This window comes from Ovis aries, chromosome 2 (assembly GCF_016772045.2).
Source record: "Ovis aries strain OAR_USU_Benz2616 breed Rambouillet chromosome 2, ARS-UI_Ramb_v3.0, whole genome shotgun sequence".
Taxonomy (NCBI): domain Eukaryota; kingdom Metazoa; phylum Chordata; class Mammalia; order Artiodactyla; family Bovidae; genus Ovis; species Ovis aries.
In genome coordinates this window covers 152,428,393-152,454,401 of record NC_056055.1, presented here as the reverse complement: position 1 = coordinate 152,454,401, position 26,009 = coordinate 152,428,393, and the positions used below count along the sequence as shown (strand labels likewise).

Genomic DNA, 26,009 nt, shown 5'->3' with positions numbered 1-26,009 from the left:
AAACATACCTAACATCCCAAAATAAAAATGAAGAAACTGAGGCCCTGGGAGGTTGTATTGTCTGTGTTCATAGAGCTAGTAATTGTAGAGAAATGATTAAAATACACGCTCAAAATTATGTTGTGCTATTGATTGCCCATCTTTTGCTAATTACTACTACAAAAAATCCCCCAAATTGTGTTGGACCAGCTCTGATCTGAAATCCTATATATCACATGTCAAATATATCACATATATTTATGATATACCATATCACTATATTGGGGCTTTGCATGTGGCACAGTGATAAAGAATCTACCTGCCAACGCAGGAGACAGAAAAGGCAGGTTTGATCCCTAGGTCAGGAAGTTCCCTGGAGTAGGAAATGGCTACCCACTCCAGGATTCCTGCCTGGGAAATCTCATGGACAGAAGAGCCTGGTGGACATGGACATGGACAGAAGAGTCCATGGGGCCCCAAAGAGTCAGACACAGCTGAGCAACTGAACACACACACATATCACTAAATTACTACGTATATTCACTACATATGGCAAATTCACATATGCCAGTATACAGCATATACTATATATGCCACTATGAATGGCATATTACTATACATACCCTATGTAGCATATACTATATGGCCATATACTATCCATGGCAACTTTCAATACAAAATGCCAGGGAATGAAGTAGTAAAGTAGCTTTATTTTAATATCCCTTCTGTGGTCTGGCAGACTGCTATGGAGCTTGGGGAAAAAATCAGACACTGCACAGAAGTCCAGGCTTCAGTTCCAAACCAGAGAAAGGGCAATTGTATGAGAGCCAAAGCAAGCAATAATGATGTTATCGTGCATGTGATTTATTGGAGGCTCAATGGCTTCCAGTGCTTGTTATTTTCTAAAATTTGATCTCTGGAAGCTAAGGGTTGCTGCCCAGGAAAGTCACAGTCAGGCTCTCTTTTCTGAAGGAGGCTGTCCCAACTGTAGGAGAAAGTGACACGTGTGCTTGAGAGCATGAGTCAGACAGTGTGTGGCCAGGGCCCCTCCCTCTTATCACACAACCTACCTTGGCTAAATATAGGTGCCCCTAGCAAGCTGCCTATCTGATGCTCTACTTTTCCAACAGGATGGAGGTGACAGTTTAACCAACAGGGATCCTATGTACAGAGCCCCTTTTGTGCCATTCTTTCAGGAAATAGAATAGATTATTTTTCTTTTCTTTTATCCAAACACTGACTACAACTATGTGCAAATTATGTTTTCAAATGGATAAAGGTTGGAAGAAAATATAAGCGAAAAACATTTGATTCTTCAGGTTGGCATGATTTAAAGTTTTCTTATTTTGATTTTATTTTTTTTTCCAGCTTTGCTCAAAAGGTATATGAGATGCTTGTAAGTACACACTTACAAGATTTTTTGAGATAATTTTTAAAAGTCTGCACGGGGGAAATTGCTATAGAATATAGTAAGAATATATGTATGTGTGTGTGAAAGAGAAGAGGGGGAGAAGAGAAAAGAAAGAAAAAGAAAGAAATACATACGAATGCAGAAGAACTGGGCTTAAAATTAGTTGCAGTAACAATCCACAAGTTTAAGAGATCTGGGGACTATCTCCCTTACTGCTTCTCTCATTTCCCCCAAATTTGTATCATAACTGGCTATTGAATATACATTGAATCAAAACAAGGATTAAGAACCATAGGTTTGCTGGTATGTTTGTTTTGATTTAGTTGCCCCCTGGTAAGGATAATAAGTAGTTACTAGTTCTTAAGAATGATGATTTAACTGATATGCTAGGATGAGAGTAACATAGAGAAGAGAGAAGCAGGATTTCTAGGACAACTTCTGCTCTTGTTCTAAAATCAGACTCTTTTTGAAACCTGCTCTTCCTTCCTTTTCTCCTGAGTCCCAAAGAACCATTCTAAGGTGTTGAGACGCAGTAATGGCCTTTTTCAAAAGCACAAACCCCTTTCTGTCATCAGCATTATTTTACTGTCCTTTTTAGTGCCACCCAGATTTCTACCCCTTGCCCTGTGGCTATCACTTATGGTGTGTGCCAATCTCTCCAATGTGGGCCTTCAGCATAAGGATAGTTAGTCTCATGATCTTTTTCTACACATCAAGTCATTACTACCACTGATGTTCTTCTTAACTGGTCCCTTCCACAGCTTCCTACTGTCCTCACCTTGCAGTCTTCACCATTTCTCTCCAAACATCTTATCCTGACATTGCTTAACATCTAACTGTATCTCATCTCCACCTGTACCGTTATTTGACTGTAACCTCTGTGCTTCAGGGACGAGGGACCCTGGTGGGCTGCTGTCTATGGGGTCACACACAGATGGACACGACTGAAGCGACTTAGCAGCAGCAGCAGCAGCTCTGTGCTTCAGTGACCCTTAATTCTCTTGTTGTTACTAAAACACTTCTTACTAAGTGCTCTTCAGTAGCCAGAGCCTTGAGAATCTGTTTCACCTTGTCAGTGAAATGCAAAGCTTCAGGAAGAAACTCTGTCGCTTACTTCATTTTGTATCCCCTTAGCACAGAGCACCAGTGGTGAAGAACCCACGTGCCAGTGCAGGAGATAGGGGTCTGACGCCTACGTTGGGAAGACCCCCTGGAGGAGGAAATGGCAATGCACTCCAGCATTCTTGCCTGGGAAATCCCATGGACAGAAGGAACCTGGAGGGCTCCATCCACGGGTTCTCAAAATAGTCAGACACGACTTAGTGCCTAAACAACAACAGAACTGAGCACAGGGCTGGGCACTCAAAAGATTCAAGTTTATGCAATGTGGTTTTAAAGACAAGTTTCTCTTAAATGAATTTTGAAAATTGATGCTATTTCTAAAAAAATGAATGATAGATATCTATTCAAATTAGCTTTGTGAGAAGTCATTTTACAAATTAGTAATATTGACTTAATAGTAACTTCCTAATTTTTCATTTTGGATATATAGAATATGTTAGTGTCTTGTTTAAGGTAAATACGTCCTCTTCTAACACTATGATCTATTCATTGTCATGTTTATTTACTAATTCATATTTCTGTTGTTGTTTGTCTTGCATTTTAATGTTTTCATTTTCAATAGATGAAAATCTCCTTGCTTCATTCATAAGAAAGTTTTCTGCCCGTCAGTAAAATGCAATTTCATTTTTGCCTAGAATTTTTGCCTATAAAATATGCTTCAAATAAAATACTTTTTTGACAGTCATTTCACATTTCCATATTTAACCCTTTCTTTATAAAAAGATAATCCTTGCAGTTCCTACTCGTATTGAAGCTTGGTTTAGCCAGCAATAATCAATACACCCACACAAGATTTACTAAGACAGGGTCCTGCCTACTGGAAATGCAAGCCAATTCACCTTAAAGAGGTCTGTCCTGTGGCCTGCAGCTAGAGGGAAGATGAAACTCCAAAAAGGAACCTATTTTAAGAGTGCACTTCCTGAATCTGCATTTAGAGAAAAATGACTCAAGGACACATTTGCTGCCAGCATTTAGTTTTTTAGAGGACAGTAAGAATTATAGCATGCTCCTCTAGCGCTGCTACGATGTCATGATGTTAGTCGATTGTTTAATTTAATTCTTTGCTTTTCCTACAGTATTCTGGCAAGCCCCTCAATAAAGCAATTAAAATGGGACTATTCTCTTAGCCCAGAGCTGGGACTGTCAACCAATAATTTGATTCCTTCCTACACAGCTAAAGAGAGTTTTCTTTTGGCACATATGAAAAGCAAAAGATAGCACCGTGCATTTGCCACAAACCGGCCTAATACGGAGGGAAAAGAAAAACCTTTCTAGATCCTTAATTTTTGTCCCCCCTGTTCTTCCAATCCTAGTGAGGTCAAAACCCACAACTAATGAATTACTAGAGGAGGAGCTTGAAGAGAGACAATAGACCGATCACATAGCTCTGCACACTTCTGGCTTCTAAATGTGTGTATCAGGCTGGAAGAAAAAGAAACGTAACAGCGAAATGAAGCTCAATATCCTTAATTTTACATTGGATTAAAATTTCCGTTGGTGAAATGAGATAGCTTTTGTGATTTCAGTGATAGGAGAACATTATGTAAAACTGACTGGAAAAGCTATGAGATCTCCCTAAGAAACCAAACAAGGGCAGGGGAGAAGAAAATCTCAGAAGATGGATTTTAATAGGTTGTTTCCTGCTTTTTCTTCTATAAATGTACACAAAGCAATGCTGCACGTTGCTTTTGAATTGTGTGTGTGTGCGTGTGTTAGAGGCCAGTGTGCCGTTTCACTAAAAAGCTGTGTCTGAAAGCTGGAAATACACAGCAGAGTTTGTTTAAAAGGTGCAAGATAGACCATAACAAAACAAAGGTTAAATGTGGCCAAAAGATGACTATAGAGTTTTTGATGTTTTTAGTTATCACACTCTCCTCACAATTAGGGGGGTGATAAGGAGAGAAATGATCAGAAGGTATAAAACATACTTCTGCTACTGACTTGAAGAGAAGAAAACAGGTGAAAAATGACTAATTAGTGTAAAACTGAGAAATAGTAAAGCAACTCAATGACTCTGTCTCCTAAATACAGCCAAAGACCTAGAAATATTTATGGGAGAAAGGAATTAGTAAATGTAGAAATTTGAACCTGTGTACACTTCTTTGTCAGAGAAGGCAATGGCACCCCACTCCAGTTATCCTGCCTGGAAAATCCCATAGACAGAGGAGCCTGGTAGGCTGTGGTCCATGGGGTTGCTAAGAGTCGGACACAACTGAGCGACTTCGCTTTCTTTTTTCACTTTCATGCATTGGAGAAGGCAATGGCAACCCACTCCAGCGCTCTTGCCTGGAGAATCCCAGGGATGGCAGAGCCTGGGGCTGCCCTCTATGGGTTCGCACAGAATAGGACACGACTGAAGCGACTTAATAGCACACTTCTTTGTACAGACCTCATCTAAGGCCCAGTTTAACCATCATAAAATAATTCATTGAATTCTTACAGTGATATTGCAGTGAGTACTCTTGTCCCATAAAATAGCTTTCTTTTGGGCTGTTCTGGGTGAACCATTCAGAGCAGAGTTTCCTAAAAAGAGAACGGTTTCAGGTCAAGGCTCAGAAAATTGGGGGAAAACAGCAATGTTTAGAATCTCTGTTTTGTTGTTTGCTTTCAGAAGAAAGGGAGCATTTTAGAATCTTCTCTATGTTAAAAAAAATTTTGTATTATTCTACACTAAAATGCATTCTAAATTGGCCCCACTTCTAAAACATTAGTGTATGGATATGTGTGAGAAGGAGCTATAGAGAGAGAAGCAGAGTATTCATAAAGGGCTTTACTACTTGCCTTCTCATTTGTTCCTTAAACCCATTCCTCAAGACAGGTACTGTCACCATCCCAGCTTCACCTTAAGAGAAGCTGAGACTCAGGGAGGAGGCTGAGGTCTCAGATGGCGGCAGGTGAGGTGGTTGGGGCAGTTCATTCTATTCCACATCTGTTTGCTCACTGCTTGTCATAACCTGGGCAGCTGGGACCTTTCACCTTCCATGCACATCATCTCATCTGATCCTTAAAACAGCCATACCAGATTGATAGAGTGATACAGATGAGCGAACAAAGCACCGAGAAGGGTAACTTGCCCAGGGACTCACAGCTCATGTATGACAAGCTTGGGATCCAACCCTTAGTCTTCTGGTTCTCCTCACTCAGCAGTAAGTCTATACCCCAGGCTGGCTCTCACGTTGACACCTGCTCTGCCCTCGTGGCAACCATCCTATCTCCACCCCTCCCGAGGCTGTCCAGGTCTCTGTCAATAAGGGATCTCTCCCTTGCTAAGCCTCACCAAAATAGTGCCTATTTATGTTCCATGTAGTGATTGTGTATGTGTGTGTGTGTGTGTGTGTGTGCATTTGTGTGTTTTATATGTGTGTGTTTATTCTAACCAATCCTCACAGCCACATTATGAAAGACACACTTTCGTATGTGATTTACAGGTCAGAAAAGTGAGACTCCGAAAGAATAAATGATAGATCTGCTGTCCCAGCAACCTAATAGCAGATTCGCAGTTCAAAAGAAAGTTTTCTGTCCAATCCTAATACTCTTTCCATTGGATACAGCCCCTCTCTCCTTTGTTTCCCTATAATCATATGACTTGAGCAGAAATTAAAACAGCTGTCTTCATTGTACTTGGGAGGGGGTGGGGAACAGAGTCAGAAGTATTTGAGGAGAATTAGTTTTGCACATCAGTTATCTCGTCAGGGAGAAAATTTATAGGAAATCATCTTCTATTCAGCATTAAGCAAAGATGATTATTTAAAACTGCCCAACAACCACAGCTTAGCAATGAACAAATACCTCTGAGCTCCTTTCTACTCTGCCATCTCACATCTGAGCATAGATCCTGCCTTCAAGGCAAATAGAACAAAATGTTCCTCGGAAGTAGAGTGAACTACTCAGGCAAGGATGGGAAAGGCTGAGCCTGGCCTGAGAGAGGGCACAAGTGTTTGAGCTGCAAACTGAAGGGAGTTAAAGACATAAGGGGAGGGAGTAAAAAGAGTGATCCATTGAGAAACTGAGGGAAATCTGACCTGAGATTGGGGAGAGCAGAGAGGGTGGAAATGAGACCATAGAAATAACCATGAGTCCAGATCAAGTAGGACCTTGTTAAAGTGCTTCAAGGACCGATGGGAAAATACCCAAAGACTTAAAACCCCAAACAACAATTTAATTTACCTTTTCTCAGATGTCTTCTGACCCAAAGGGAAGCGCTAATGGGTGAATGAGGCTAAAATTGCATAGAGCATCACAGAATATTAACATTAGATAAAACTTCCTTCAAAAGATCTCGAATCCCACCCCTTACATTACAGAGAAGGCTGGGGAAGGAAGTGACTTGCCCAAGGTCCTAGGACCCTCCAGGAGAGACAGAACTACCTTCAAGGTGCCCTAACCTCAACCTAGAACTATTTCTATTACATCATGCCACCTCCTGCTCTCCCCCCTCCCATCCATCCCCGCTCTGACAGCTGCCTGCTCAATAGACTATTGTCAAAGTGGAGAATGCTGTGGCTGGTGACTTCTATTTCTAAGCCTGAGTCCAGTAGTTTTGACAGGTAGACGGTTGCCTCAGGACTACAGATTCAGCCTTTGGAGTGTGAGTAAAGTCTTCTCACTTAGTAATCACAGGCGATTCTGATTAAATGTCAGGGCTGGGCTTCCCTGGTGGCTCAGATGGTAAAGAAACTGCCTGCAGTGTGGGAGACCTGGGTTCTATCCCTGGGTTGTGGCGATCCCCTGGAGGAGGGGGTGGCAAACCACTCCAGTATTCTTGCTTAGAGAAACCTATAGGCAGAGGAGCCTGGTGGGCTACAAATCATGGGGTCACAAAGAGTTGGACACAACTAAGTGACTAAGCACAGCACAGTCTACCCTTGAAAGAACAAAACCTGAAAGTAAAAGTTTTATAGAACAACTATACCTCCTTATCAGTGAGAAGAATAGAAGAAGCCTGGATAATTCTAAGGTCTTACAGAAAAGAATATAATTCTGGACAGAGCTCCTCAGATAGATGCTCTATTCTCTTTCTGATCCTCCCGAAGATACCAGAGCTTGGGGAGGGAAGGCCCCAGAACGCTCACACCGAGGCAGTAGTTGAATTGCAAATAGAAGCTGACAGCATATTCTCCTCAACCTTCTGTTCAAACCTGTGAACACTGAGACTTGACCCACATAGTCCATTTTGACTGTTTTGGAATAAAAATGAAAAATTCATAGACATGAGGGAATATTATCATCCTCTCAATCATCTGATTTAAAACCTTTATTCGATAGGATACATTCAAAGCAGTTCAGTGGCTGAGACTTCGGCACACACAGGGCAAGAAGGCAAAACACATCACTTTCTGAGTCTCTTGGTAAATGACAAGTCCTAGATGGATTTGGATTAAAGGATTGCCTGGGAAAAGGGCAGTGCACCCCGTCAAAATGTGTGCATGTTTTGTGGATAATCATATGACCTTGCTGTTTTTGTTTTTTCTTTTTAGCATGTATTTTACCATTTCTTTTACCATGTACTTTCTTTTCATAAGGTATTTTTTTTTTTTAGTTTTTTATTTTTTAAATTTTACAATCTTTAATTCTTACATGCATTCCCAAACATGAACCCCCCTCCCACCTCCCTCCCCATAACATCTTTCTGGGTCATCCCCATGCACCAGCCCCAAGCATGCTGCATCCTGCGTCAGACATAGACTGGCGATTCAATTCACATGATAGTATACATGTTAGAATGTCATTCTCCCAAATCATCCCACCCTCTCCCTCAAATTTTCACAGACAGGCTGTGATGAAGACACTGTAATTTCATCCTGAAAATGAGGAAACAGGTTCTGAAAAGTTCTGACTTGCCTATAGTCATGCAGTCAGGATCAGAAAGGTCTAAATCCTGAGTTCCTTGTCATCCTTCTCAAGTCCAGGGTGTGTCTGTCTCACCACAGTAGTGTATCCACAGTGGGCAGGACAGTGGAGTCCCCACATTAGTCTCCATTTGTTCTGAGTACTTGAATTGACGATAGCAATCTTTGGGTCAATTTGTAAGTCTAGCACAAGGTCTGCAGACTCTAAACACCTCACTTGTGCCATGCATGGGCATATAGGAAACAAATATGATTTCTTAACCTCAAAAAAGATTTTAAACTCAGAAGCATCTTGTATTAACTTACACTTTACCTGAGCTGCAACTCTTCCTTCCAGTATAGCAGAAAGGTTTCCAACGGGCAAATTGGAGGAAAGGAAATTTGCTTCAGTTGGGTCAGTGTAGGACAACATTTAAATAGTTTCACCACCTATGGAAAATCGATGACTGTCAGTGTGTAAGAATGATGTGAGTTAATAAGACCGAAAGACTTTCTAGTTTGACACATTGTGCTTTCAACAAAACGAGCATGTTGGGTTTTCTAGACACCTAGAAACATGTTTAACCTGTTTAGTAATGCAGAAAACCAGGTAGCTTTATATGTAGAGTGGCCCACCATCTCAGCCACCCAAACCAAGACATGCTACAAGCTTTGTATTTGAACCTCCCCCACTCCCACATTGCCTTCTGTGTCCCTCTTCCACATCTTGAATGTCACCCTCTTTTCCAGGCACCATATGACCTGTAAACATAATCTTCCATAGGATCACCCTCAATGTAATTCCCCAAATGCGTCTAAAATATATTCTTGTTCATAACCGGCAGAGGGGCCATCTTCTGGGATAGAAATCTACATATTCATCTATTGAAATTCTTCATGATCAGTGCTGATGGGGAAATTAAAGCATCACCTAAGGTTGAGAGGTGAGGAAGGACAGATTATTTGATGAAGAGTGCTGCCTTTCCCAAACCTCTCAAATTTCTGACGGTTCTGTCAACTTCTAATTTCAGAGTGGTTCACATTACCTCCTAGAACTTTCTTCTAAAAGAGACCAAAACTCTACTGAATTATACTGTGAAAAGATCCATCGACTTTAGCCTGCTTGCTTAATTCTCCCCAATGTATTTTCATTTGTAATTAGATGTTTCTGAAGTCAACCACATTTTAATGATAAGACAACTTTGGGACTTCACAACTAAGGCTTGTTGATTCACATAGCTCAGGCAGAATTTATGCAGCTGACCCTTCCTTTTTATAACTGATTTATTTTTTTTCAGGGACAAATGTAAAGAATATTTAGGTGTGAAATGAGTATTTCCCATTCATTTACACTATAAAATTAGAGATGAGGGAGTCACAGGAGGTCATTGATGTTTTCTATACTCTTCTTTCATTCAGGCTAGTCAACTCGTCTTCGCTTTACTTTCTCTTACCCAACCTAGAGCCTAAGGTGGACTATTTAACCATGCTACACTAGTACCTTCAAAATCTTCCACCACTTTTGTTTCTACCTCATTTTCTCTGATGATCCCTAGATCTGGATTAAACCATCTGTTCACATTTCCATACACAGCCTTCCTAATGAATGGTGCTGGGTAGGTCATTTAACTTCTCAAGCTTCAGTCTGCTCTGTTTGAAGAACAATATAATAGTATGCATTTCAAGTAGTTGTTAAAAAGATTGAATTTATGTACATAATAGTATTTTACCAGCTGTAAGTTCAGTTCAGTTCAGTCGCTCAGTCGTGTCCGACTCTTTGTGACCCCATGAAGCGCAGCACGCCAGGCCTCCCTGTCCATCACCAACTCCCGGAGTTCACTCAGACTCACGTCCATCGAGTCACTGATGCCATCCAGCCATCTCATCCTCTGTCGTCCTCTTCTCCTCCTGCCCCCAATCCCTCCCAGCATCACAGTCTTTTCCAATGAGTCAACTCTTCGCATGAGGGGGCCAAAGTACTGGAGTTTCAGCTTTAGCATCATTCCCTCCAAAGAAATCCCAGGGCTGATCTCCTTCAGAATGGACTGGTTGGATCTCCTTGCAGTCCAAGGGACTCTCAAGAGTCTTCTCCAACACCACAGTTCAAAAGCATCAATTCTTCGGCGCTCTGCCTTCTTCACAGTCCAACTCTCACACCCACACGTGACCACAGGAAAAGCCATAGCCTTGACTAGACGGACCTTAGTCGGTTGAGTAATGTCTCTACTTTTGAATAAGCCATCTAGGTTGGTCATAACTTTTCTTCCAAGGAGTGAGCGTCTTTTAATTTCATGGCTGCAATCACCATCTGCAGTGATTTTGGAGCCCCCCAAAATATACCAACTGTAAAGTGCCATGCAAATGTGTTTTTTCTACTCATCTATTGTTTATTTGTGGACTAAGCACAGTGCCATTATGTTGTCTCACAGAAATGTCTGCTTCCACAAAATGCCACATCTACTGCCAGCTGCTTTTATTCTTGTGGACTTATGACTTCCTGAATAGCTATTACTGGAGCCAAACTGGACTAGAGCTTGAGTCCCAACTCCACCATTGACTAGCAGTATAATCATGGCATAGTCTCCCCATGATTTCAATTGTTCTTCTATAAAGAGGGAAGAAGAGATGCTGTTGGTTTGAGGTTTAAATGAAATAATGCAGAAGGCTGATAATATTATTTATGATCATCATAATTTAATTATTGCATTACAGAGAGTATCTGAGTTAGAAAAATGGCAAATACTCTTTATGAGTGTCCACTGGGTACCGTCATGTGGAGAGTTACCCAGGCAGGAGATGGAAGACTGCCAGTAGTGAGGCTTGATGCACTTCAGGGTATGGAGAAAACCCAAGACCAATTATAACCCACCTGAATACCAGCTCCCACTATAGTCATGTTCTCATTTCCATGCCAGCAAAATTATTTCAACTGTGGCTACCCTGGAGCAAAAAGAGTCTCAGAAAGGACCCCTTAAATAGATACAGAAGCTACCTATTTAAGAGTTTAAGTAGTATATAATACATATCATATATATCCATAAATACATTCACATGCAGTGGGAAAGAATATTTCCTTTGGCACTTGGCAAAAGGCCAATTGAGAAGGCAATCATAAACTGCTTTGTAGCATTAAGTGAATTAATGTTAATTAAGTAACATTAAATAAGAGAATAGGAATGTTCTCTTGTGGTCTATAACTTAATTAGGAAAGCAGTAGCTACCATTTGGTGAATTCCTGGGACTAGAAACTGGGCTAGATATTTTATTTACGTGCATTCTCACTAAGCTGTAAATCTCTTTTCAATAAGACATGTTACCTCATTTTCCAGATGAGGAAACTGAGGCACAGAAAGATTAAGTAAAGAATCTAGATGACAATTTGAAAAATTTTGTTGGTGAGCTTCAAAATAGTGTCTTAACCACCTATAAAGCTGGTGTCCTTTCCATGACAGGGTGATGTCTTCACAGGAAGTTCTCATGCCTTGCACGGTTAGGCCTCTTAGCAAGAATTGTCATTGGGCCAATGCCCGAAGCAACAGGTTTGATCCCTCAGTGGAGAAGATCCCCTGGAGAAGGAAATGGCTACCCACTTCAGTATTCTTGCCTGAGAAATCCCATGGACATAGGAGTCTGGCAGGCTACAGTCCATGGGTTTGCCAAAAAGACAGAAATAACTTCGCAACTAAACAAAACCAAAAATCCTTCCTATGCTCTTTATTTGTAACTCTTTCCAACAAAAGTGCACAAGAAAATCATCATATAGATAGATGGACTGATAGATAGATGGTGTGTGCATGCTAAGTCACTTCAGTCACGTCGGACTTTTCGCAACCCTATGGACAGTGGCCAGCCATGCTCCTCTGTCCATGGAATTCTCCAGGCAAGAATACTGGAGTAGGTTGCCATGCCCTTCTCCAAGATAGATGATAGATAAACATAAAGAAATAGATGGATTGTAGATGGATGGATGGATAGATAGGTGGGTAGATAGATGATTGATAGATAGACAGATAACTTGAGTGTATGTGTATTTACACACAATTGCACCTTGTGGATTTTTCTTAGAGGACTTACAACAAGAAACATTTATTTTCTCATAGTTCTAGAGCCTGGAAGGGCACCAGCGGGTTGGGTTTCTGTGAGGCCTCTTTCCTCAACTTGTAGACAGTCACCTCTCTCTGTGTCCTCAGAGAGAGAGACAGAGAAAGAGCTCCATTTCTGCCGTCTTTTCTTCTTGTACCTTGTGGATCTTGGCACACTTTTTGTGCTCTGCTTCTGTTCTGGCCCAGGTGTGCAGAGCAACTTGTTCACAATAACCTCCCAACCACCAGCGTCATCATGTGCTTTGTGGACGAGGTGTGGTCCACTCTCCTGAGGTCTGTGCATAGCGTCCTCAACCGCTCTCCTCCCCACCTCATCAAGGAGATTCTACTAGTGGATGACTTCAGCACCAAAGGTAAGAAAACTACCCCCTGGAAAATCAAAGTTTGATGTGAGGCAATAACTGTTCAGATACAAAAATTATAGGATAATTTGATAAGGAATGAATGTTTTATAAATGCCCAATCATTGTTTGATATTGTGGCTTAGAGGCCTAAGTCCGAACATCTGTGGATTACAGAAAGTCAGCTCAACCATCCATGGCCTTGTCCAGCTAGTCACCGCAGACTCTCCTTCAGCTGTGACTTCTCTGCTGTGTAGGAGTGATTTTCTAATTACAGGTCTTTGGAGATGGGTGCTTTGAGGTTCTGGAGACCAGAAGATGTTCTCCAGAATTGCATAAAAACCTTTTAATGAAATCTAACAAGCAAAGATGCCACAATTAACAGTTAGTTATAGAAGACAATGAAATGTAAGCCCTATGGCTTCTGCTTTATTATATGTTCAGCTAAGGGTTGAGAAGACAAGTTGCCAATGGGACCAGAAAAATGAGGTTCCAACAGAGTTTAAAGGCAGAATTCACCACTGTCTTTACTTCTTTGTTTCTTACAGTGAAGAATCTCTCTCTTTGGACTGTAAAAAACCGGGTATGTAAGTGGTCCCATGACTGCCAAAGGTCCTAGACCACAGTATAAAAATCCCCAAATGCAACACAATCCAGAAAAACTTAAAAAGTAGTAAAGAGACAGCAACCTTAATAGAACACTTCAGTCTTGGTCATGACAACAAGGACATGAGCCAGTTCTCACTTCTCTCTCTTAGAGTGCCTACCAGGGTCACACTGAGCTCCAGGAGCAGGGAGATATATAAGGAAAACTGGTTGAAAACTTTGAGAAGTAGTCTTGAAAGCATCAACAGAAATAAAATCTAGTTACCAAGCAGATAACAGTCCCTTTAGGAATGGCCTATTCAGATTTTGTGGCCCTGAAGGATCTATGCTGCTGCTACTGCTGCTAAGTCACTTCAGTCGTGTACGACTCTGTGCAACCCCATAGACAGCAGCCCACAAGGCTCTCCCATCCCTGGGATTCTCCAGGTAAGAACACTGGAGTGGGTGAAGGATCTGTGAAGTCCTCTTTAAGAGAAAGATGACGCAATTGGTAGGAAAGCGAGCAGCAGAAGTATTCACAGAAGCCATTCCTACCTGGGATATGTCAATTGCTTAATCATACATAGAAATAACTGTAAGCTACATAAATATACCACCACCCCCCTACAAAGAGCAAGAGAGCAGAGGTGTGATGGAGAGGGTGTCATAGTAGGAAGTGACAATCGTCTTAGCCAATTGCAGTTGCAATATCTTTCTTTTGCAAATTTTTCCATTTGCATACCATGCATAGCGTCTCTCCTAGGTCTTAGAAGAGGCCTTTACAAGGGGAAAAGTTTGTGCAGAAACCGAGCTTCATTTATTTCAAGGTAAATTTGTACCTGTCCTGACAAATGCTCAGAAAAAGTAAGTCTTCCTCTTGGTAACTCACCTACACTGAAAGGCAGATTTGAGTTTTAGGAAAACAGAAACTTAGAGTATTGAACCCAGACAAAAATCCATCTAAGAAAATGACATCATGGCTCAAAGGATAAAATATAGTGACTATGGTAAATATCATAGTTTTGGGTATTTGATCTGGTCTTATCCAGATCTTATTTTTAAAGTATTTCCTTGTCTAATTTCTCCCTGATGTAGACTACCTAAAAGATAACTTGGATAAATACATGTCTCAGTTTCCAAAAGTTCGGATTCTTCGCCTCAAAGAGAGACATGGCTTAATAAGAGCCAGGCTGGCAGGGGCACAAAAGGCAACAGGTAAGAAGCTGCTAATTTTTTGTTTAGGCTACTACATCTTTATTTTGGTTTAATCTTTTCCAAATACATATCAAATTTGAAATAATAGTACAATGAGCACTCCTATGTCCATCATTTCATTCCAGCAGTTTCTAACTTTTTGCAATATGTATCCCACTAAACTGTTTTAATGACACACTGAGGGGTCACAACGCTGAAAAACTCCAGCAAGGTACATTTTAATTACTTGCCACTATTCACTAGAGGGCATATTCCCAAACTATCACAGAAGGACATTCTTTTTCCTAATTAACATTGTTGTGGACCCCTTTATGAATGATAATAAAAATGAATTACCTAAAAAAGAAATGGGAAAAATATATAACTATATACACAATTATATATACATATATCTAGATATATACATAATTACATATATGTGGGTGTGTATCTATTTTAACACTCATATATATGAAGTAGACAACAAATTAACAATTACTCTGGCAAACTGCTGTGACGTTTCAAAACATGTGTTCTCAATTTCTGTCCCTGTCTCCCTATGGATGGCAGTGTCTCTGACCCACACCTAGAGCAGCAATAATGGAGGGCTGATTTCTGAGTGTAGAAAGAGGCAGAAAGATCTATTTGAATGGAATTAGTAATAGACTCATCTAAGGATAAATTTAGTGGCCCTAAAGTGCACCTGAACCCTGTGGGGAGTTTAAGGAAATTCAAGGTCCTGCACCAGCTTTAGTTCAGTTCAGTTCAGTTGCTCAGTCGTGTCCATCTCTTTGCAACCCCATGAAGTACAGCACACCAGTCCTCCCTGTCCATCACCAACTCCCGGAGTTCCCTCAAACTCATGTCCATTGAGTCGGTGATGCCATCCAACCATCTCATCCTCTGTCATCCCCTTCTCCTCCGGCCCTCAATCTCCCAGCATCAGGAGCTTTGCAAATGAGTCAGCTCTTCGCATCAGGTGGCCAGAGAATTGGAGTTTCAGCTTCAACATCTCTCCTTCCAATGAACACCCAGGACTGATCTCCTTTAGGATGGATTGGTTGGATCTCCTTGAAGTCCAGGGGACTCTCAAGAGTCTTCTCCAACACCACAGTTCAAAAGCATCAGTTCTTCAGTGCCCAGCTTTCTTCACAGTCCAACTGTCACATCCATACATGACTACTGGAAAAACCATAGCTTTGTCTAGACAAATACCTTTGCTGACAAAGTCACGTCTCTGCTTTTTAATATGCTGTCTAGGCTGGTCATAACTTTTCTTCTAAGCAGTAAGCATCTTTTAATTTCATGGCTGCAATCACCATCTGCAGTCATTTTGGAGCCCCCTAAAATAAAGTCAGCCACTATTTCCGCTGTTTCCCCATCTATTTGCCATGAAGTGATGGGATCGGATGCCATGATCTTCGTTTTCTAAATGTTGAGCTTTAAGCCAACTTTTTCACTCTCCTCTTTCACTTCATCAAGAGGCCCTTTAGTTCTTCTTTGCTTTCTGCCATAAGGGTGGTGTCATCTGCATATCTGAGGTTATTGATATTTCTCCCAACAATCTTAATTCCAGCTTGTGCTTCTTCCAGCCCAGCATTTCTCATGATGTACTCTTCATATAATTTAAATAAAAAGAGTGACAATATACAGCCTTGACGTACTCCTTTTCCTATTTGGAACCAGTCTGTTGTTCCATGTCCAGTTCTAGCTGTTGCTTCCTGACCTGCATACACGTTTCTCAAGAGGCAGGTCAGGTGGTCTGGTATTCCCATCTCTTTCAGAATTTTCCACAGTTTATTGTGATCCACACAGTCAAAGGCTTTGGCATAGTCAATAAAGCAGAAATAGATGTTTTTCTGGAACTCTTTTGCTTTTTCCATGATCCAGCAGATGTTGGCAATTTGATCTCTGGTTCCTCTGCCTTTTCTAAAACCAGCTTGAACATCTGGAAGTTCAAGGTTCATGTATTGCTGAAGCCTGGCATGGAGAACTTTGAGCATTACTTTACTAGCATGCGAGATGAGTGCAATTGTGCGGTAGTTTGAGCATTCTTTGGCATTGCCTTTCTTTGGAATTGAAATGAAAACTGACCATTTCCAGTCCTGTGGCCACTGCTGGGTTTTCCAAATTTGCTGGCATATTGAGTGCAGCACTTTCACAGCATTATCTTTTAGGATCTGAAATAGCTCAACTGGAATTTCATTACCTCCACTAGCTTTGTTTGTAGTGATGCTTTCTAAGGCCCACTTGACTTCACATTCCAGGATATCTGGCTCTAGGTGATTGATCACACCATCGTGGTTATCTAAGTCTTGAAGATCTTTTTTGTATAGTTCTTCTGTGTGTTCTTGCCACCTCTTCTTAATATCTTCTGCTTCTGTTAGTCCATACCATTTCTGTCCTTTATTGAGCCCATCTTTGCATGAAATGTTCCCTTGGTATCTCTAATTTTCTTGAAGAGATCTCTAGCCTTTCCCATTCTATCGTTTTCCTCTATTTCTTTGCATTGATCACTGAGGAAGGCTTTCTTATCTCTCCTGGCTACTCCTTGGAACTCTGCATTCAGATGCTTATATCTTTCCCTTTCTCCTTTGCTTTTTGTTTCTCTTCTTTTCACAGCTATTTGTTAGGCCTCCTCAGACAGCCATTTTGCCTTTTTGCATTTCTTTTTCTTGGAGATGGTCTTCATCCTTATCTCTAGTGCAATGTTAGCCAAGGCTGTAATTCAGGGACTGTTCAGGGCCCTCATTGAGCAGGGCTGACCAGGCTAGTGAGTCCTCCCAAACTCCCCTGGAGCACTCCCCAGCTCTCACAGGTAGAGTACAGGCAGTAGATGGCTCTGGGTCTGAAGAGTCTCTGTAATCAGAGATTCGCATTGATGCCACTGCAGAATATTTTCTAGAATGCATAACCAAAGAGATCAAAGATAAGAACTGAATCCAGAATCTGATAGGCCTTGAGCTACTGATTTATCCTTTAGGATTCAGGGGAAAAAGAAGAGGAACCACAAGCAAGGTTGAGATCAGCTAGTCAAGGACATGGGAGAAGGCAATGGCACCCCACTCCAGTACTCTTGCCTGGAAACTCCCATGGACAGAGGAGCCTGGTAGGCTGCAGTCCATGGAGTCGCAAAGAGTTGGACACGACTGACTGACTTCACTTTCACTTTTTACTTTCATGCATTGGAGAAGGAAATGGCAACCCACTCCAGTGTTCTTGCCTGGAGAATCCCAGGGACAGGGGAGCCTGGTGGGCTGCTGTCTATAGGGTCGCACAGAATCAGACATGACTGAAGCAACTTAGCAGCAGTAGCAGTAGCTGCAGTCAAGGACATGCAGAAGCAGAAGTCGAGTTGGCCCCATTTTGGTCTCAGAGTACTATCAGGCTTTCTGAGAGTCTTTTAGAGTATTCCACAAAGAAATAAGGACAAATCTGTAACTCTCTAACTTCAAGCAATGTCCACTCCACATTCAGGCTCCAGGGCATGATAGATTTTTCTCTCTGGTTCATTCATCAGTTGTTTACTGTGATTGAGGAATTAGGTCAAGCTGGATTTCAAAAATTAAAAGACAGGCCTTGGTCAGTGGGTCTCAAGGGAAAGTCTTTTACATAAAGGCAACAGAAGTAAAAAGAAAAGAGGTAATTTAGATACAAAAAACAAGCCAGATATCATGATAGTGTTGAACACACCAAGCCAGTTATAACCCTGACTAGAGCAGCCTGCAGGTGGGCAGGTTTAATAGTGCTCTGATTCTGGAGGGTCACAGTAGAGATCAGATTCTCATTTCCTATATAAAATGGCAGTTAGCAAAATAGCTGTAATGCTGTGAGCATTCCAAAGAGTCAGTTGGCTAATTTTAAATATGTGGACAACAAGTGACATCTAACTTGTGGCCAATGCTGACATTCCCTGAAGAGCAACAGTCCTTTTATAAATTTCTACAGCTCGTTTCTTCTGCAGGTCAAACAGGTAGCTTCCTTAGCATCACTTATAAATCATTCTTTAAACTTAAGTAGGTAGCAGGTCCACATTCGTCAAGGAACTCTAGACACAACAGTATCACCAACTGGTGCTAACAGCAGTATCCTAAGCTGGTCAGCTAAATCTAAGCGGGATCAAAGCTCAACAAGGAGCCAAAGCTATTTGGCACAATGAGCATGTCTGAGTTGGCACAAAAAATTGAAAACCAAGTAAGTTACAAGCAAATCCATCTGCAAACAATCCAGTATGTCTGGAATCTACTCTCAGAACAACCTTCCAGGTAGTTGTCAATATGGAGTTAGTTATTTTGAGCTCTAGCCTGAACAATCATTGAAAACCTGTCATCATAATAGCTATCTATCAGGAATCTAGGTATTAAGTATACTTTAGAAATATCTCCATAAGGTAAAGCTCAAAGAGATTAAGTAATTTAGCCAATGTGGCCAAGAAAAGCAGAGCTATGATGAAGGCAGTTCTGGGGAAATTCAATCCTATGTTATTTCACCATGCCCACAAGTGGGAAAATAAATGCACATTTGAGGATCCCCCTTGCTGCCACTGAGGACTGAAGAAGTAGATCCAGACCCTTTGACCCAGTAAACCGCCATGGAGATAGAGAAAGGCAATCTAGTAGAGACTAGACTCTTTAAACGCCCGGACTGAATGGACCAGGAGTAGGAGTGGTGAGACAGAAGACTGTCTTTTATACATTCTATACAGCTAGACCATTTGTGTTTAGTTGCTCAATCTTGTTTGACTCTTTGTGACGCCATGGACTATAGCCCCTGCCAGGCTCCTCTGTATATGGGAATTCTCCAGGTAAGAATACTAGAGTGGGTTGCCATGCCCTCCTCCAGGGGATCTTCTCAACCCAGGGATCAAACCCAGGTCTCCTGCATTGCAGGCAGATTCTTTCCCATCTGGGCCACCAAGGAAGCCCAATAGGACCTAGCAAACATACTTGTATGCCCTGTACACCTAGATGAACCCTAAAAGCCTTCCCAGGATAGGGAGAGGTCTATGCAACAGGGCACCCTTAGGAAACAATAGCTTCCATTATCAAGCAATCCATAACTCCTGGAAAACAGGAAACCCCCCTCAATCCCAGCATGATCAGGAGATGTAACTGCACCTCCAAGAGTAGTGGATGAGGTGGGGAGGGGGCTTCTGGCTAGCACAGCCTGTTCCTATTTAAAGAGACATCTCAAGACCACTTCCCATCAAGACTTTGGCTAAGGTTAGTCCTTTCACCTTTATGCAAAAATTCCATTGTTAATCAGGTAATTAGTAAGATCTATTCATTAAGAAGTAGTTTAGAGATTTCAGTGGATAATAATCTATTATCCAGGTATTTATTTGCACCTTTTTCTTTGCCTGCTGCTGTCTTCTGCTTTTACTTTAAGCTTTCCCATACTCATATCTCTGTCTCTTTCTCATTTGCGGGGGCGGGGGGGGGGGGGGGAGAGGCAAGAGGGTGTATGCAGATATTTTCTAGTATCAGGCTGGCAGTAGTTTTGCAAACTTGGCAAAGTTGCCTAAGTGTTTCATTCCTCTTAAATGCGGATAAAACTTAGACCTATACTTCAGGTTTGTCACAAGGATAAACCTTAAATAGGACAATAAGACAATCGTTCAGAATGTTCAGAACAGTATCTGACACAGAGTAAGCATCAGATCAAAAATCAGTGATGTTATTGTAGGTTTTTCAGATGCTGAGGGGTGTAGCTAAGAGTCAGAGCGGTCAATTAAAACAATAAACCAAAATAAAAGTAACAGTCAAGTCTTCAAGCACTTCTGCAATCACATAAGTGAAAAGTATAGATAGGAAGCCAGACAAAAGACAGCACTGATTCCCTCAGTGCTCAGTATTTTCCCATGGAAGAATGGGCTGGTGGATCAGAGCAGGTGTGTACATCATCTTACTGACCAAAGAGCCTGAAATAAGGTTCCTCCTCCTTTGGAGCCTAGGGCCCAGGATGAAAGAAAGGGGGAAGGGCTAGTAGTAAGAAAAAAAATGTCTTGAAGATCTACCCATCACCCACAAGGTGAGAAAGAAGTCTTGGCATGAGGCAGTCTCCAACTGGATGAACCTGGGTCAGGAATGCAGTTCTTTATAAGTGCATGTCCAGCTAGGGGACAGGAGGACCTGAGTCCTTGACTATATCTTCCTTCAGAGACTCTAGGGTACAAACTGTGAACCAAGTCTGGTGCGGAGATGGCAGCTTTCCCTCAAGAGGCCTGCCAGGTAAAGCTTTTATAATAGCTTTGGGCCTCGGCTTCCCAGGTGGCGCTAGTGGTAAAGAACCTGCTGGCTAATGCAGGAGACAATAAGAGACGTGAATTTGGTCCCTGGGCCAGGAAGATTCCCTGGAGAAGGGCATAGCAATCCACTCCAGTATTCTTGCCTGAAGAATCCATGGACAGAGGAGCCTGGTGGGTTTCAGTCCATAGGATTGCACAGAATTGGACACAACTAAAACAATTTAGCATGCATGCATACACGACTGGGTCTGAGATTACACATAGGATTCTGGCCAGAACCCAGATTCCTCTGGTTATTACTCACACACACACATGCAATCCACTTGCACAGAATCATTTAGAACAATGTAGACCATTGCTAAAATTTTCATTGGAAAGAGAGAGTGTTACTTCACACAACTAATAAAACAAAAAGAATTCATAATTATTCCTGTCTTCCAAGTTTCTTTTCTCTTCTCGTGTAACTCTTTTTTTTTTTTAATTATGGTAAAATACATATATAAAATTTACTATCTGAGCCATTTTTCAAGTGTACAGTTCACTGTGAAGTACTTTCACATTGTTGAGCAACCAATCTCCAGCACTCCTCTTATCTTGTGAAACTAAACTCTATACCCATTAAACAATTCCTTGTTCCCCCTCTGTAACACTTTTAAAACTATCTCCTAGTCTTACTAGTTCCCCCACTTTAATTTCTTTTCACTGTTATAATGTGGAATGATTTTTCCTCTTCATCATTTCTAAGGCTAAAGTTGGAATCTCAGATTCTTCCTCATCTTCCACAAAACAAAGTTTCAGTCCTCTACCCCCAAGAGTTAATGGGATTTACCCTCCTTAGAAAAGACAAAAGCGACTACCTTTAATACTAAATATTCCCTTCAGAGCCTTGACTCGCCATTCTAAGTGGCTTATCAATTTTTTTTTCAACCATAAATGATACTTGCCCCAAAAGACTACTAGAAACCAACTTTTTTTTTTCCATTTCACTATAGAATTAAATTAGAGAGACAAAGAAAAATTAGTAAGAAGAAAAAACTACAAAATTCAGTAAGAAGAAAAGACTACTATGCTTACTACCACATTTCTGAAACAATCTCCAGAACCTATGAACACAAAATACACACACTAAATATATTGCATTTTCAAATTGGTTTTTTGTTTTTTTGTTTTTTTTGTTTTTGGTTCTCTAGGTGATGTGTTGACATTCTTAGATTCTCACGTGGAATGTAACATTGGCTGGTTGGAACCTCTCCTGGAAAGAGTTTACTTAAGCAGAAAAAAAGTAGCCTGTCCAGTAATTGAAGTCATCAATGATAAGGATATGAGGTAATATTGTCATATTCCACGGGATACTTCTAAGTGACTTTTTAACCAGCAGCAGAAGGTAGTGGTCATACTCGTAAAATGTACAACTTTGCAGATCTAAGTAGTACATGGTTTATCTGTTTAAATAAATTGAAATACTTGATATATATCATGAGATCAAAGCAGATCTCTCCAACTGTTTATTTGATCATCACAAATTCTCAACCCTAAATGTTAATAAATACTAATACTCAGTGTCCAGGACTTTCCTCTTTCTATTCAGCTGAACACCCAAATATTTATTTTTCTTAAGATTAGTTTTCTTTTTGTGGTATGTATATATACATACACGTGTATATTCTTAAATAGGGGTTTTTTTCCCTCAAAATGGCCAGAATATTATTAAAAGAAAAGTATGTTAAAAGCAAGCAATCCAGCACTATTTCTATTTATATTCATATCTTTCATCGAAATGTTATTAAACGCTTTGTGGTGATCTAAAATCATCTTCATAAGTGCTTGTTTCATTCCCATGCACAACACATGGTGTCAGGTTGATTATGTGAATGATCTCAGGTACCATTTTTGTTTCCCTTGACTAGTTACATGACAGTGGACAACTTTCAAAGAGGCATATTTGTGTGGCCAATGAACTTTGGTTGGAGAACAATTCCTCCAGACGTTGTTGCAAAAAACAAAATTAAAGAAACTGATATAATAAGGTAAGTGTGTGAAACTTAAGACTAGGAAGGAGTCATGTATCTTCTTACAAAGGCATAGGAAACAATTCCACAAAACAGGTATTAGCTGTCATTTATAGAACACCAAGAATTACAGTTCTAGCCAACAGATGACCAAAAGCAAAAATTTTTCCTTGGAAATTACTTTCCCACAGCCAAAACTCACCCCTCAACCTGAGAAATTCACTATTTCTGTTCTCTGGGATTTGCAGACTAAGAAACATAAGCCACTTAAACGTGCTGCCTAAATTCTGTATAAACACATATAACACTGAAGTAAACATGAATGAAAATTAAGAATAAATAATAGTAAAAAAATTCTCATTCTAATTCTTTTTGAGTCTAATCCTATACTTTCCCTGGGAGGAGTGCCAAATTCTGTGAATAAAGTGAGAACCAGACACAGAAGCTAGATGTGAATTAAAGTTGGGGCTTTATTGCTGGAGAAACTGGATTAAAGAACAGATTTTAGACCGGAAGCTAAAGTGGGGGCCTCCTAACTCTCCCGCAAAGTCGAGACCTGTAGGACGAGCACTCTGCCAGCTGCAGGCAGAGCAGCAGGATCCCTGGAGCTTTCCTTATTGGAGAAAGAACTTGAGCAGACTTAAGCCAGAAAGTCCCAAAAGAAAGTTTGAGCCCAGCCTGTACATTGCAGCATCTTTTCTCTGAACTCACCCCTCCAAACACTGCCTTATATTCTTCCAAATGTGATGTTTCACAACTGATACTCCTAAAAAGTGAAGGAAAAGTACGACCAATTATTAAGCACTGTGCAACCTCTCTATAACTCTAGGAGAAAGATTGTGGTTTTTCCGTTATAGAGATAAGGAAATAGAGACCTAAGAGAGTTAAGTAATTTTCCTGGGGATATTTGTTGCTGTTGTTCAGTCGCTAAGTTATGTCCAACTCTTTGCAACCCCATGGACTGCAGTACACCAGGCTTCCCTATTCATCACTGTCTCCCAGAGTTTGCTCAAACTCCTGTCCATTGAGTTGGTGATGCCATCCAACCATGTCATCCTCTGCCATCCTCTTTTCCTTTTGCCTTCAATCTTTCCCAGAACTGGGGCCTTTTCCAATAAGTTGGCTCTTCACATCAGGTGGCCAAAGTATTAGAGCTTCAGCTTCAGCCTCAGTCCTTCCAGTGAATATGCAAGATCGATTTCCTTTAGGATTGACTGGTATGATCTCCCTGCAGTCCAAGGGATATACAGCTTGCAAAAGAAGAAATTGGGATTCAAATCCAAATCTGCCTGGATATAATATACTTGCTCTGATCCTACACCTAAAGAACCTCTTTGTCTGTTTTAGACTCCAATTCTGAGAATCAGTGTAGTGATTGAGTTCAGATTTATTCAACATAATGTTAGAAAGAGAATGAGTTCCGGATAGTCTGGAAAGGGCATTTGAGATTCAGATAAAAAAATACACATAAATCATGAGGGAAGAGAGCTAGGTGTGGGGTGAGGTTTATATTACCTTTGAGATTGCTGCAGAGCTTCCATACAAACCTCTTTCAGCTGGCTCCATGCGAACCACCATGGGCCGTGATTACTGCCTTTTCTAACTGCTGACTCAAATGTAGTTTCTCTTCCCCATGATTAATAACAGGAGTGAAGACTCTAGAGTCAGACTCCTTGGGTTTAAATCTCAACTCTACTATGTACTAGTGGTGTGAGCTTTAAAAAGTTACTTAACCTCTTTCTGTCTCTGTTTCTTCATTTTTATATTAACACTAAACAGAAGTAGCTACCTCTTGGATTGTTTTGAGAATTAAATCAGATAATACTATATATAAAGTGCTTTAAAAAGTACTTGCCAAGAACTTCCCTGATGGTCCAGTGGTTAAGCCTCTGAGCTCCCAGTGCACGATTCCATCCCTCGTCAGGGAACTAAGAGCCACAGTTCTGCAGCCCAACCAAGAAAAAAAAAAAAAGAAAATATATGTATATATAAGTGTTTGCCACATAACAAGCTGTTGTAAAGTTTCTGTATTGTTGAGGCAGTATAGTGGAGAAGAGATCTTAGAGTCAAGCCAGACCCCCTAAATTTGAACCCTAGGTGTACATCCCACAGATGGGTTGGTCTGTGAACTTGGAAAATTTTCTTGCCTTTTGGGGCTGTAGTTTCTTAGGGGTACATACTCAAAGGATTTTTGTGAGGCCTGAATTAATACATCTATAACATTTAAAACAATGCCTAACTCATCTTTCCTAAATAGCACTAAATAACTTATTAAAAATAACATCTCTGGAGAATTTGTGTTGAAGTGTCCAGGCCAAGTAAGAATCGTAGTTCCAGACCCTGTCTTTGTTGCCTCTAATCAAGTTCTGCCACAAGAACCAGGGAACTTGTCACTTAGGTGTTCTCGGTGACTTTATCCAAGACCTCCCCGCATGTGGTAACTGTTATAAAATGCCTCTTGTTAGGGAACACTCTTAAAAGTTGAGGTCCCTTGACATGCAAGATTTAAAAGCCAACTTTTCTTTTTGTAGATGTCCCGTCATGGCAGGTGGATTATTTTCTATTGATAAAAATTACTTTTTTGAACTCGGAACATATGATCCTGGGCTCGATGTTTGGGGTGGAGAAAATATGGAGCTCTCTTTCAAGGTATCGCTGAGTGTTTCTCAAATTATCTTTACAATTAAGAGTCTAGCACTTTAAAATGGTTTCATTTTACTAATACAATCAGATATGTGACTGCCTCTGGGAGGAAACTTCACAGAAATATTAGGGCCTCTGGATTAATGTCTTCATATCCCAGATTGAATTTGGAAGAATCAATAACCCTCATGAAATTTATTACCATTCCCTCATATTTCACAACACAGTTTCTGCATCTGAATGTGAGGGAAATAATTGTCTGCCATTTCGTGTAAAGGCTGTAGGATGAATATTTGATGCAAATAACTCATATATTTTTCTAATATATTAGAAGTAATGATATTATTTAGTAATAGGCCATCTTGGAGAGCACAAGACAGAAGAATAAAAAGAGCTGCTAGAGCAGGCCACCAAAAGGCCATACTACAGCGACTTAGGGAAGCTCAGATAATGCTGGGTATTTATCTAACCATTGATTAATATCTGAGAAACCAATGACAGCAGCCATAGTGGAGAGTATCCCGCATTACCTGTTTTCCTATGGAGT

General features: G+C 40.8%; 1 protein-coding gene across 2 annotated transcripts in view; it reads left to right on the top strand.

Moving 5' to 3' along the window:
* GALNT5 (polypeptide N-acetylgalactosaminyltransferase 5) overlaps positions 1–26,009 on the top strand; it is a 41,914-nt gene that overhangs the window by 3,357 nt on the left and 12,548 nt on the right. The window contains exons 2-6 of one of the 2 annotated variants that reach the window (XM_004004684.5): positions 12,630–12,796; positions 14,465–14,584; positions 22,001–22,136; positions 22,718–22,837; positions 25,351–25,468. In XM_004004684.5, the coding sequence (XP_004004733.1) occupies positions 12,630–12,796; positions 14,465–14,584; positions 22,001–22,136; positions 22,718–22,837; positions 25,351–25,468 (661 nt within the window). The remainder of the gene's footprint in view (positions 1–12,629; positions 12,797–14,464; positions 14,585–22,000; positions 22,137–22,717; positions 22,838–25,350; positions 25,469–26,009) is intronic. The other variant, XM_042243835.1, reaches the window with a different exon arrangement.